At 35.3% G+C, this 14276-nt stretch overlaps 1 protein-coding gene across 1 annotated transcript; it reads right to left on the minus strand.

Moving 5' to 3' along the window:
- Positions 1-4152: 4152 nt before the first annotated feature.
- On the minus strand, positions 4153-11889 carry gprc6a (G protein-coupled receptor, class C, group 6, member A). Its single transcript, XM_067449605.1, has 6 exons — positions 11654-11889; positions 9578-9875; positions 8743-9495; positions 8441-8638; positions 5668-5791; positions 4153-5325 (listed from the first exon to the last, which is right to left on the minus strand). The coding sequence occupies exons 1-6, from the start codon at positions 11863-11865 to the stop codon at positions 4280-4282; spliced, it is 2631 nt and encodes an 876-aa protein (XP_067305706.1). The 5' UTR covers positions 11866-11889; the 3' UTR covers positions 4153-4279.
- Between the last annotated feature and the right edge of the window lie 2387 nt (positions 11890-14276).

A 14276-nucleotide genomic window follows, 5' to 3' on the forward strand; every position in this document is an offset into this window, starting at 1 on the left:
TGGGAAGAATTGGGTATGATAAGTATCTCTTCCTTATTTTTTTGCCTCTTCCACACTAAAATCTTGTAAAACATATTTTCTTTTCAGCTGATTAGGATAATACTGTTTCGATAATACATTTCTAATAAACTTATTTGTAAATTGTTTGCTATTTAAATTAATACCTTCAATACAAAGTGAGCTAATTTCTGATCGAGAGTTTGAGTATATTACAAACTGTTGAATCATTGTTTTCACGGGTGCTGGGATAGCCTTTATCACTCTATTGTATTCTTTAATTGGGCATTTGAAGCTAAATTTATCACAGAAGTCATTATAGTACAGCAAATTACAAAAATTATCCATCAAATGACTTACTGTGCATATACCTTTTTCCATCCAAGTACTTAGAAAAAATGATTTCCTATTACTCAGAATATATCTGTTGTTCCACAAAGGGCGTAAAGTTATGTTTAAACATTAGGTTCCAGTACAGAAGAACTTGTTGGTGAAAATCAGATCATTTTACAGGTAATTTGTATAAATCATAGTCATGACGTAATAGAAAATCAAGTCCACCCATCTTTTTGAAAATTGCATTTGGAATGCTAAACCAAAAAGAATCTTTTTGACAAACAAAGGATTTCAACCATTTCAGTTTCAGTATACAATTCATGACAGAAAAATCAATGACATTCATGCCACCCTCTTCAATACTCTTAATCATGTCAGCTTTTCTAATGTAATGGCATTTATCCTTCCAAATAAAGTTGGAATTTATCTTGTTAAATAATATGATCATATTATCTGAAACAACACTTATTATCTTGACTGTGAATCGTGAGCATGTGCCATGCTCCAAAGATACAGCTGTTTTTATCATTGTAAAGTAGACTAATTAGATTAGTAAAATTCTGTCCAAAACCAAAAATTTAAAGTTTAAAGTTTAAAGATTTAAAGTTTCTAAAATAAAGGGATGTTCTACCGAATCGAAAGCTTTGTAGAAATCTATATACAAAAAAATACAATGAAACCCTGCTCTACAAATGTATGACCATAATCTATTAAATCAAATACCAATCGTATGTTATTATGAATAGATCTTCCAGCAAGGAAGCCAGATTGTGTTTCATGTATTATCTGAGGCAGGCCTTTTTTCATTCTAGCTGCAATAATTCCAGATAATAATTTATAATCAGTATTTAAAAGTGTAATTGGTCTTAAATGATCTAGCACTCGTTTGTCCTTGCCATGTTTGGGAATAAGTATCATTAGGCCTTGCTTCATGGTTGTCATTAAATCACTTTTTGTTATGCATTCCTGAATTGCCTTAAATAACAAATGTCTAATATCCTTCCAAAAGAATCCATACAATTCGGCTGTGAGCCTGTCTGTACCTGGGGATTTATTTGAGGATAATCTTAAACTTACCTCATCCAGTTCTTCAATATTTAAATCTGACTCACAAAGTTCTTTAAATGAATCATTAATCTTGGGTACAAAGTCTTTAATTTTATTAAGAAAATTTGAGGAATCTAGTTGGGAATATGCAGAAGTGTAGAGATTATTATAAAATGTAAAAACTTACTCTATACTCTAAGAAAAGCACTAGGCTGTATGTCCGTGTCTTCAGATTTATATTTCAAGTTCACAATTTCATAGAAGAGACCATATGATTCACATATGACAGATTTTATTTATTGTGAACCTAACATAAAAGTTATAGCTTGTAATAGACCATTTTAGTGCATGTTAAACATACTATATACTAGTAATTGTGTGTGCGTGTGCGTGTGCGTGTGCGCGTGTGTGTGTGTGTGTGTACATTCACATTCACATTCAAGGACAAACTTGTACATTTTAAACATTCGAAAGTTTTTATGCACAGTTGTAAATCTACGAATTGTGTTTTGCTTTTGTGAAATGTATTTTATGAATATTTCACTAGTTCACACTTACATCAAATTAAATAGAGTAAAGATTATGCGTATTTGGCGTGCAGTCCGGGCGAGGGCTCCGGGCGAGGGCTCCGGGCTCGGAATTTGGCCCAAACCCAGTGGTTCTACAATAATTTTATGAAGCGATCAGAAAAGTTTGTGTGCAAAAAAAAAAGAAAAAAAGGCTGATTTCAAAACACTTATTCCTGAAGCTTTGGAGTCTAATGAATCAGCTTATCGATTCATGATTCGGATTGAATCGGCCATCACTATGTAAGTCGTTATTTATTTATTTATTTTTTTGCACAAAAACTATTCTCGTAAAATTATTGTAGAACCACTGTAGTTAGTTGGGCTTTGTAACTACGTCCAGGGGCGTAGCACCAAATTTTGGGCCCTGGGTACAAACCATCTTGCTGGGCCCCCGTACCATGTATGTGTATGTATAGAAAACTAACTTCTAAGGGCCCCCCCCTGCCTCGGGCCCTGGTTACTCAGTACCCTTTATCCCCCCAGTCCCACGCCCCTGACTACGTCTTTAGTGCCTTTTATGGGTCTTAAGAGGAAATTACGTGTCAATGGAGGCCTTTCTGAGCCATCGGATTTCAACAAAAAATATCTTAATTTGTGTTACGAGTCTCGAACGACAGGAAGGTAAGTCATTAATGGCATCATTTTTATTCTGGGTGAACTAACCCCGGAACAGCAGTAAGCCTGGTTGAGAAGCTCACACACACTGTTGTGTGTTCATTTGCTTGTCTGCACATAAACGTGGTTATCATAACACGTTCTGGGAGTTTGTGTATTTAGATAATCATCTCAACAAATATTTAACAAGAGCTTCAGCAGCTTTTTGTGCATCATTAGAATGTTCAGCACGAATTTCAGTGTAACATCTAAAAATCTGTATTAATGTCATGTTTATGTAGACTTGAAGTAGATAAAATGGCTGCTGGCGACAAAACTGGACATGCTTGTTCAGAGGGGAATACCACAAAACAACATATGAAGAAGGCTGCATGCCTCTGGCAATAATCACACCACTGTCTGCGTCTACAGTTGTACCAATGACGTTTTACACAAGTAACAATAACGAATTGATTCATCGTCTGACGCGTTTTTAGAACCGCTGTAAAAGGTACATTACTTAGCCATTGCATATTTGCACCCATTTGTCATATTTCGAGCAAGACCTTTCTCATACTGGGTGATATTTGATACTGAAGCCTGTAATATTATGCTCAGGGTAAGAGATAAACAGAAAACCTAAACATTTTGTATTTACAAGCCCTTTCTCATACTGGGTGATATTTGATACAGACGTCTGTATATGCTCAGGGTAAGAGATAAAACCTAAACATTTTGTATTTACATAAACCTTAAGAGAGAGATATGCAAATGTAGAAATATGTGTGCTACATTAAAATTGAGCTATATAATATGACTGAACCGATTACCACTGCCGATCAAAAACACTTTATTCTCGTATGTAACTGAATGCTTGGACCTAGTGCTAAGTAATTCAAACAAAAGGTTTCACTCCAGCATGACATAAGAAACTTGATCTATTTCCCTGTCGGAGATGAGAGTTTAGGGCTGTTATCAAGCCTTTGGCACTCTCACAATCCCTCTTGTAGTATCACGTGAATGGAAAAGAAAAAAGAAGAGCAAATAGAAAAGACGGTTTCATTCTGAAAAGGATATAGGAGGGTGATGTCTGCTATAAATCCACAGGAAAAGTGCCAGCTTCCCGAAAATTCATTTGAATAAAGTAAACAATTTTCAACAGATTTTCCCCCCCTATTTTTTCCCTAATGCATTCATTTGATATTACAGTATATATTTCTTATAATACAAACTTTAATGTAATGAAACAATTGAATTAACTTTAAAATGTAATAGTTAGGCTATTTTATTAAATCGGTAGTTAATGTTGAAAAAAGACAGTTTGTAATGCATTGACAATATTAATATTAATATATATATATATATATATATATATATATATATAAAAATTGCTTCAATAAACAGATACATACAATTATATATACATTTAAGAAATATATGTACATTTTACAAATCCTTTTTTTCTTTCCAGATGATTGTGGATATGCAAAATTAAGCATGTAACATTTACAATAGGTTTCAATTTTACATTAGTAATGCAGTAAGTATGAACTAACAATGAACAATGAAAGTTATTTGTTAAGTTTTTGAGAATTAAACTATACACAGTATATACACATATTCTAAATACATACAAACAGTTTTCTTTAATTAATCATCATTCATATTAATCATCATATAAGTTATTTTAACTCAGTCTATTTAAGTTAAATGAATAAAAGTCATCAATATGGTTGTCATGACTCGTCGTTATTAGACACGGTATCTATTTTTGGTTCCTCCTCGGGCACAAGTGAAGGATTGGATATGATGTAAACTGAATTCTCCGTTTTACTCTCTGGCTCAGTTCCATTTAAGCCCCTGATGTTCTCAGCACTCTTCCTAGCGTATTCATAAACATTCTTCATGAATGCATCTTTGGTATTGTGCTCCTTTTTGTAAATAATTATGTAACATTTCGGAAAAAAGTGGCAACTCAGGATTCCGTAGTTTGAAATAAGAATAACAACCACCTCCACAGCCGGTACATATTTGCCACTGGTGGTGACATGTATAGGGATGAAGATGACCCATGCCATGAGGTAGATAAGCATACCGAATGTGATGAACTTGGCCTCATTATACTTCTGCGGAAGTTTTCTGCCTTTATAAGCAAACAAGAAACATATAAGTGCCAACAAAGCTATGTATCCCAACATTAACCCAAACATCACACTTGAACCTTCATTGCATTCCAGCAGAATGACTTTGGGTTGCACTACTTTGCCTTTAAACGGCCTAAACAAGGTCAGCCAAACAGTGCAAATGATGATCTGCAGCCCTGTGCAGATGCAGATGATCACGTAGGGCTTGTAGAGTCTGTCCAGTAGTTCCTTCAGCTCTAAGTTCATCTGGAATGCCAGAAGGATCTTTAAGGACTTAACCAGGATGCATGAGACACACAGCGTGAAGCTCAGGCCAAAGATGACCTGCCTCACCTGACACGTCACATTGCACGGTTCACCCACAAAGAAAATGACACTGACAAAACTGCTCAGCAGCGAGAAGAGAATCAGGTGACAAAGGGGTCCGCCTGCAGCCTTTACCACCGGAGAGTGCCTTTGCCAGAAGAACAGTGCAGACATCGAGAAGAGGAGGAGGACCCCGAGGGCAGCCAGCGTCAACAGAACAATAGCGAACCCACCATCCCACTCAAAGTACTCATAAGTCTTGGGATGACATTCTGAGCTATTAAGGCTTGACCACATAATATTAGCGTCACACTGGGAACAGGCGTCTGCATCTGAAAGACAATTTAAAAACATATTTTATTGACTGTAGTGATTCAACTGTTAATGAAGATCAAAGATTTTCATCTGGAAGGTGCAGTTGAATTAAGGTAAAAAATATATATTGTTCATTATCAATAGCGTAAAGATTGTATGACGCATTGTTCACATAGAAGTCATTTTCAAATCATGTTCTAATGACAGACTTTATGACAACTTGAAATCTGTGTGGTGAACGTTTTGGCCCTCACACAACATTTTCAATCAAAAGGATTCTGAATTTTGCCTGTGAAATTTCGCCCAGCAAAGGTGAATGTGACCGCACCTTTAGAGTAAAATGGCACCAAGGAACTTGCCTGTTTGGTTGGAATATTGGTTTTCTGCGCAGGCGAGACACTCATAACAGCAAGTGTGCTGACCCTCTGCTGTTTTTTTGTACTCCCCTGGCCGACAGCTGTCTGAACACTTAGATACCACTTTCTGAGAAGAAACAAATGAAAGACTGCTTTAGAGAATTCTTTATAGAAAATACTGTTTTGACCATTTAACACAACTCCATGTTAAAGGAACTGTATGTAAGAAATGTATTTCAATTCATCATAAAATTGCCCTGACATGTCATTAGACATTAAGAAATCATGTTAATGTCAAATACTTGTATCACTGACAACAGTACTCTGGCCAGGATATTGTTATTTAAAAGTTGTTGTTGCAGCCCTCAACTGATGTTGATGTTGACATGTTGTGTTTTGGCCTGAAGCTCCATCCTCCACCTATCTACCAATCACGAAGTCAGTAGTGTTTCGGCATCCGGGTTGCCAGCTCTGCTCTAGTTACCACAGCTGCAGATCTACAAACGTTCCTGCTGGATCCTGCAGCCTATCTGGCAACCTCGAGTCAGGGGGGAGGGGGAGAGGGGATACACCGCTCTACAGTGATTTGAAAGTGATTGCAGTACCAGTTTTGGCCACAATCTTACATACGCTTCCTTTAATGACTGAGTCTCCAGGCATATTTTTAAAAGTTCAACTTTCCTTTGAGAGGTCCATGTGCGAAACATTAAAAAAGCAGAGCACATTCTAAACCGTATACCGGTCCTACTTTATATTCTGATACTACTGAGTCCCTAAATGGACACGGTGGAAAAAACAAAAAACTATTTTAATGCTTTTGTTTTCTCATAGATTTACATTCTCCTGGGAAAATCAGCATTCATCCGCATTTTGTTTTCTTTTGAGAAACGTTGCATGCCCACACAAAACTTTTACCCTCCCAGAGAAACTTTGTGCTCTAAACTCGCAAAGCACTCAAAAAGTTTTTGCAAGCGAACGCAAAGATTTTCGGGAGAAACATAAAATAATTGAGCACAAAAAGCATTGAAATACAGTTTTTCTTACAAACTTTAGTTTTTCTTCCAACACCATGTCTCTTTTGGGTCTTTGTACGGTATAATAATGCAATTTAGTAAGACCAAAGCCACTTGAAGGCAAGCCTGTAACCTTAGAAAAAGCATAATGCCTGCTAATGCAGCAGTACACAGGGAAGCAGACAAGACAGCATTTTTTTTTTTTTGAATGAATGATTATCAATAGAGGAGAGGCCTCACTACGTGGAATAAACCCTATTTCCAGCACCATCTTAGATTTTTAACTGGAATGAAAGTGAGGAATTGAGGGATAGATATCTCTTCAGTGGGTTGTATGTAGGTCAATGTCTTTCCAGGAAGTTTCAGTAAACTGTGAACAGACAACATGAACTGTGGAAAATGATAAGTAATCAGGAAACTTTATACAGGTTTTTTTGTTGTTGTTGTTGTCTTTTTAAGCATTACATGTCAATGAAAACACGTCTATCCCTCACAGTCTCGCTTTAATACCTGTCTTGGCACTGCTCTGAAAAAGGTGTATTATGGAAGTTTGTTTCCACCATCTCACAATTGTGACTTATTTTCTAGCAATGCAATTTTTTTTCTCACAATTGCGAGTTCAGCCTATATCTCGCAATTCTGACTTTATAACGCAATTGCTAGATATAAAGTCAGAATTGTGAGATATAAACTTGCGATTCTGATAGAATTTGCTATGAAGTCCCTTAGAATTGGACTTTATAACTCGCAATTCTGACTTTATAACTTTCTACACTGTAAAAAAAAAAAAAAAAAAGAAGACAAAAAAAGATTTCTGGGTCTTTTAATTTTCACAAAAAAAAGGAAGGTGATCATTAAAAAAGTGTATATTTTCGGTGTATAGCCTATATAGTGTATATTAATAGTGTGTATAGAAAATTGTGGTTCAGTGTTGTATAGAAAATATTGAGAACATTTCACTTATAAAACCAAGATATACATTTTTTTCTAATTATTTCAAGGAAATGTAAGCCATGTTGAGGCTTGAATTCAGGAACAAATTAAGCTGATAAAATTCAGGAAAAAATTATATTTTATTTTAAGGGAATTAGCTCAATTGTGCAGTTTTATTTAGAGACACCATTGTTAGTTTCCAGTATGCATTGTATATGGCTGGACATAGAGATTTAATATTGATATGAATTATTTTATGTTTTTTTGAGTGAAGGGAAACATCTATTAATGTTTAATGTTCAGTTATCTTTGACATATGAAAGAGTTTCTGTTATGTTGAATTTTTGACTGTTACCATTTTTCAGAAGAGTAAAGATTATGGTTAGGTTGTGATGTGATTGTGAATGACTGCATATTTTAAAGTTACGCAAATTTATGCAAGATGTAAACTCACAAGAGATAAAAGGTCGCAATTAGGTTAATTTATCTTTAAAAATGTTTTATTCTGTGGCGGAAAGCTTCCGTAGTATATAAACTGCTTTTGTGAGGAAATAAACCACACCCAAGTTAGCCTTTCTCCAACGGTAGAGCCACATAACCTCGAATGCACCTACGAATGCAAAACACATGCACTGAAAAATGGAAGCGTGACACGATTGACATTAATCATTTTAAAAAGTAATATTAAGCTGAACATTTATGTAAACTGTAAAGAACTAACAAAGGCCCCTGCAATAACAACACATCCAAATAATACCGTGATACTAATTGTCATGAAAATGATTAAAATAAATGCTAAACATTTATGAAAATGAAAGAGTAAAGATTACCTCAAAATCACTGAAATTCTTGTTTGTAAAAGTGAAACTGCTGTTGGATGGATTGTATTCTCCTATTTTGCTATATCCTTCAGATCTGTGTTCATCCCATACGCAGATATCATAGCCCAAATTAATGTCGCCGTTTTCATCGAATTTGTATATTACTCCTTCTTTCTCAAAAGTGATATTCCTTGTTTGTCTAAGGAGCTGAAACACAAACATGCAGTGGTTTTTAGGATGCTAGTTGTTGTGACAAGCTAAAAAATAAAAAAGTCATTTAGCAGCAAATGTCTTTCAGTGTAGTAAAATACCTCCCAGGGCTGGATAGCTGTTGGGGTCTTGCATTGTCTTATTCTGCATAGTTCAACCACAGCATTAGCAATAGCACTGACTGCCATCTGAATGTTGAAGACCATGTCCGAATATGTGATTAGTTCCTGTACTGCTTTCGCAGCATTTCCTATATTAGGTTGTTTTAAAAATTCCTTCAGGAATGAATTCATCTCATCTTCCCTTTTAAACTGTAGATCCTTAAGGTACTGATGAAAAAATGTAACATTTCCACTCTTGAAAGTGAAGCCCAGTACTGTTCCAATATCTGAGAGGTTTACATCTTTCAGAATATCTTTAGCAGTTGACCAGTTATCGCTGGCCAACCATACCTTATTATTTGAAACATTCCTGCTCAATAAACCCTTAAAAAGCGACTTCATTTGAGATGATTTAGCAAACGAGACCACCACATTAACCTTAGCATTTTTTTCGATGATGTCCACGGTCTTGTTGATGTAGGTGTTTAATTTCTCTTGGTTTGCTAGTGAGTCTGGTAGGATCGCCTTAAAGGCCACACAAATTCCCTCGGCTTCGGTGTGCTTAACAAAACTTTCCATGGCAGAACGTCCGTAGTCTCCATCTGTAATGATAATGCCAACCCAGGTCCAGTTATAATCCTTCAGAAGTTTAACCATCGCATGGGTTTGGTACTCGTCAGTGGGGACGGTCCTCATGAAAGCTGGGAAACGACTTTTGTCACTCAGAATCGTAGCTGTAGATGCGTAACTAATCTACAGAACAGATAAACAGACAACATTATATTATCCCATCCTTTTTTTGAGCTCTATGAGTGGAGAGCTTGCAAGAGCTTACCTGTGGAATCAGCAGAAGGTTGAGTTCTCTGGCAATTGCGATGGAGATCTCAGAAGAAGATGTCCCAATTACAGCCATTATAGGCCGGACAGGCTGAGAAGAGTTTGTTGGTGAATCACAGTCTGAGAACGGCCGGGTGAGGTCTTGGACGGCCCAAAGTGTAGACGTGACATCAGAACATGTGTCATAGATGCGGTATCCAAGAGTAATGTTCAAACTGATCAACATGGGGGATCTGTTTGCCATTTCCACAGCATGAATCATAGCTAGAGCCTGAGTTAGACCTTTTGTGTAGAAACTAGAGAGAGAAAAAAACATGATTGTGAGATGATTGTGACTCTTTGTAAGATTGTAAGATTCTTCAGATTAAAGCATAAGATACTACTGAACACTTTAGTATGCATATAATGATGGTGATTATGTATCATCCCAATAAGTAAATGGAAACATTTGCTAAGATGACCCCCTACCTGGGTCAAGAAACTCCCCGGGGAAAACTTATGCCAACTGCAATTTAATTTATTGCATAATATGTATAAATCAGATAGAATTTTGCTTGATATGTAAAACACCAAATACCAGTGCTTTTTGACAATTTAGTTAAATAAATGACAGACAAATGAAATAATTTCAGGCAGTGGTTCAAACATCTAAAGGACACTATAATCAGCCTACATTTCTGTGTGTGTGGTTTTATATATATATATATATATATATATATATATATATATATATATATATATATATATATATATATATAAAAGTGGTGTATATATATATGGTGTATATATATATATATTGGCGGTGTATATATATATATTGGCGAAGTCATGATTATGCTCTATAAACCATAGAATAGAGCCATCAGGAGATTATATATATATATATATATATATATATATATATATATATATATATATATATATATATATATATATATATATATATATATATATATATATATATATATATATAGTGTTAAATGTTAACTTTAATACTAAATATGAATATGAATATTCAACATTAGTTTAAAATTAAATACATTTAAAATTAATATTATAATATTTGCTTTAATATTAAAGTTAAAAGTGGTTAAAAACAGTACGACTCAGTTCATCTGATATTTGTTGTGCTCAGAGCAACCTGCATCTGTTTCATGAACATTATGAAATTAAATCATGTTTTGGAGGCAAAAAAGATCAATATTTTCAGATCCGTCAGGTGTTCTAATAATTTTGACCACCACTAACTCTAAACACTTAATCTAGCACTAATTTTAAAAAACTACCTCTAAATCTATCTAACTAACTAACTAACTAACTAACTAACTAACTAACTAACTAACTATATATATAGCTTGTAAAAAATATTTTGTGCCACAGTGATTACAAAAATATTAAGCAGCACTTGTTGTTCTTCAACAGTGATTAATAATGACAAATGTTTCTGAAAGATTATGTGAAACTGAAGACTGTAGTAGCTGCTGAAAATTCAGATAAATCAGATTTAAAAATATAAAAACATAAAACAGTTTTTAAAATTGTAATAATATTTCACTATATTATTGTTTTTACTGTATTTTTATCAAATAAATACAGCCTTGGTGAAAATAAGAGACATACGCCTTTCAAAAATATATTTTTTTAAATCAACTTACCCAAAACTATTGTACACATTTTAATTGAAGGGATCTCATAATAATAATAATAATGAATATGAATTCAGATTAATAATTACCTAAATGGTATGATAAATAACAAAGATGTTTGTAATGTGCATTTAATGCATTTTATTAAGAAATAACTTAATGAATTATAATTAAATTAAATAATTAAAACTCCAGCATCAACCTTGGCTTTCTGTCCCAATTTTGGGTTTAACTTTAACTGTTAACTACACAATAAAATAAATTTGTACCCTACAAATATTTTACAATAATGTCCATAAATCTCTATTAATAAACAGCAAAAAGCGTAATGTCCAACATGTATTCACAGATGTAGCCAATGACAAAAGTTCTGTCCAGTCCCCCTTATTCTGACCATGATAACTGGATTCTCCACAATGAACACTCACCTGCTGCAGTTGGGAAGCTGAGGAGGAGAGAAGCTGTTTGAACCAGAGTAGCTCACCGGCGTCACTGCCTCATGGATGGGGAAAAGACCTCCAATGATGATGTCTCCAGGGGCTGTTGCTGTTTGCTGGCTGAATTTCAATGGAGAGGCTTCTGTGACCTCCAGCAGCACAAACAACACGAGTAAGAGGATCGTCAGAGCTAAACAAGCCATCACTGCTGTAGGCTGTTTCCCTGAGCTCAGCTTGGCGACTGAGGTGTGCTCTCACACATCTTTGTTTATAATACACTTACGCTTCCATGCACACAAAAAACATGCACACCTCCCACACATTTCTCAAGTCCCTCCTCCAGTCCCAACTTGATTAAAAAAATAACAATAAAATAAAAGCAGGTATCTTCCTGTAAATCAGGTGAAACATAATCGATGTCGACATGTCTTAACAAAATAACAAAAGGGCCGCAAGCAAGTTTTTTCTTAAAACACGTGCAGGAAAGAACAATAATTCAAAGGATTGTTATAGTTATCAATTTAAATAAAATGAACTAAAATACAATGGAAATACAATTATTACAAGAAAACATTTCACATAGTTTAACTTGGTTGTACTACATTATCTAAATACATTTACATAAAACTAAAAAAATTAAAAATTGACAAAACATACAATCAACAGAATTACTCAAATTAAACTTATGTTGTAAAATACAAAACAAATCAAAATATGAACAAAAACTAAAATAGTGCCTAAAAATACGCAAACCAAATTTGATTTAACATTTTACCATAACTTTATTATGAAGTGGTGATATATCTCAGGGGGGACATAAATGAAAGGATGAGGGACTGCTAACACAGAGGTCTAAGGAAACCATTATAATTAATATTAAATAAAAATGAAATTGAAATGTTCATGTTAAACAATGACCTAAAAAACAAGACAGAACTAGAGAAATGTTAAGTAGTGCATCTGTTTTATTAGCACCATTCATCTTTCTTTCAAAGGTCACATTGTAAAAAAATCATTTTGATGCGCAAGTGGCTTGCTCACGCCACCTTGTGGCAAGAGAACGTAGTCACTTCCATAGCTGAAGGGTTTTAATATCAACTTAAAATGATCGCTGCCTGTACTTGCCATGGTACTTGCAGTATTTCTGAATCACTATCGATCTAGGAACAATGGCGGCGTTGTTCCAAACGAACCAATCAGAAGCAAGGAAGTCAAAATTTCACGATACCACACTTGAGAGAGACAAGGATGGAGTGACAACTCAAACAAGATGCTATATTGAGGCTAAATATGTTGAACAAACTAACCAGATTAATACTAATTATGATATGTTGGTTGTTTATATTGTTTATCTCGTTTTAAGGCTGAATGCTTGCATTGGAATCGATTTTTTCATATTAAATCATTTCTTCAAGCAACTATAATAAGCAGGATGTAGCTACCTCAAAAGGCCTTTACCACAAAATACTCTCATTCAAAGTTAAAAAATGGGGTCAAATTGTAGGATATAAAATTAGCAATCGCAAGACACAATTTAGAGATATAAAGTTATAATATAAAATGTAAAAGTTTGTGTTATTTAAACTAATACTAAAATAGGCCTTCATAGCTTAAAGGGGGGGTGAAACACTCAGTTTCAGTCAGTGTCATGTCAATCTTGAGTACCTATAGAGTAGCATTGCATCCTGCATATCTCCGAAAAGTCTTTATTTTTTTAATAATTATATAAGAAAGATGCGCTGTGCCGAGTCTTTCCGAAAAAAGCCGAGCGGGTGGGGGCGTGTCGTGTGAGCGGAGCTAAATAATGACGTGTGCAGCAGCGCGCTGTGTGTTGAGTCGAGTCCGTCATCCCTAACAGCGGGAAAAAACTTAATTCAAAATAAAAATATGGCTTTTAATCAGATACAGCCATACATCTATGATCCGGAATCAGACCCAGAGGCTGCAGTTGAACAGGAGCAGCAGCAAAAACGACTACAGCAGGACGTCTGTATGTGGTAAGTTACAAGTTATACACTAACTATATAATATGCTTAGCGGCTTGTGTTATTTACATATTTATACTTGAATTATATCGTCGTATTTTTGTCTTTGAAGGTGTACATGTGGGAAGTGCAGTTGTGCACGTGTGTTTGTGTGTTTACGCGTGGTTTGTGTAGACAGTAGGCGGACTAAAAATAGCACAGACATCTGAATCAGTCTCACTCACCCTTCTAACGTTGGGACTGCTCCATCCTTCAGCATTAGGCGATTGGGAAAATGCGGCGTCGAGCTGGGCCTTGTTTATGAAACAGTCGGAACCGAAATGCAGCGAACAGATATAAACATTCGCGCAACTCAGTTGCTGATCCGGAAAAGCAAATTACATCCACTGTTGCCTTAACGCGGGGTTTTGGAGAATCTGTGCAGGACTGTCTTGGTCTGGCAACCAAAAACGCACTTTTTTGGTGACATTATGTGCTATGTGTAATTGTCACATGTCCAGTATCCTACAAACCAGCGCTTTGATGGGCGTAGGCTGTTGCTTTCGCTCTCTCCCTCGCTCTCTCTCACGCGCTTCCGGTAGAATTGTCCGTAAGGCCCATACAAGGAAATTCCGCCCCCACTAACGTCA

This window comes from Pseudorasbora parva, chromosome 7, assembly GCF_024679245.1.
Source record: "Pseudorasbora parva isolate DD20220531a chromosome 7, ASM2467924v1, whole genome shotgun sequence".
NCBI classification, from domain to species: Eukaryota; Metazoa; Chordata; class Actinopteri; order Cypriniformes; family Gobionidae; genus Pseudorasbora; species Pseudorasbora parva.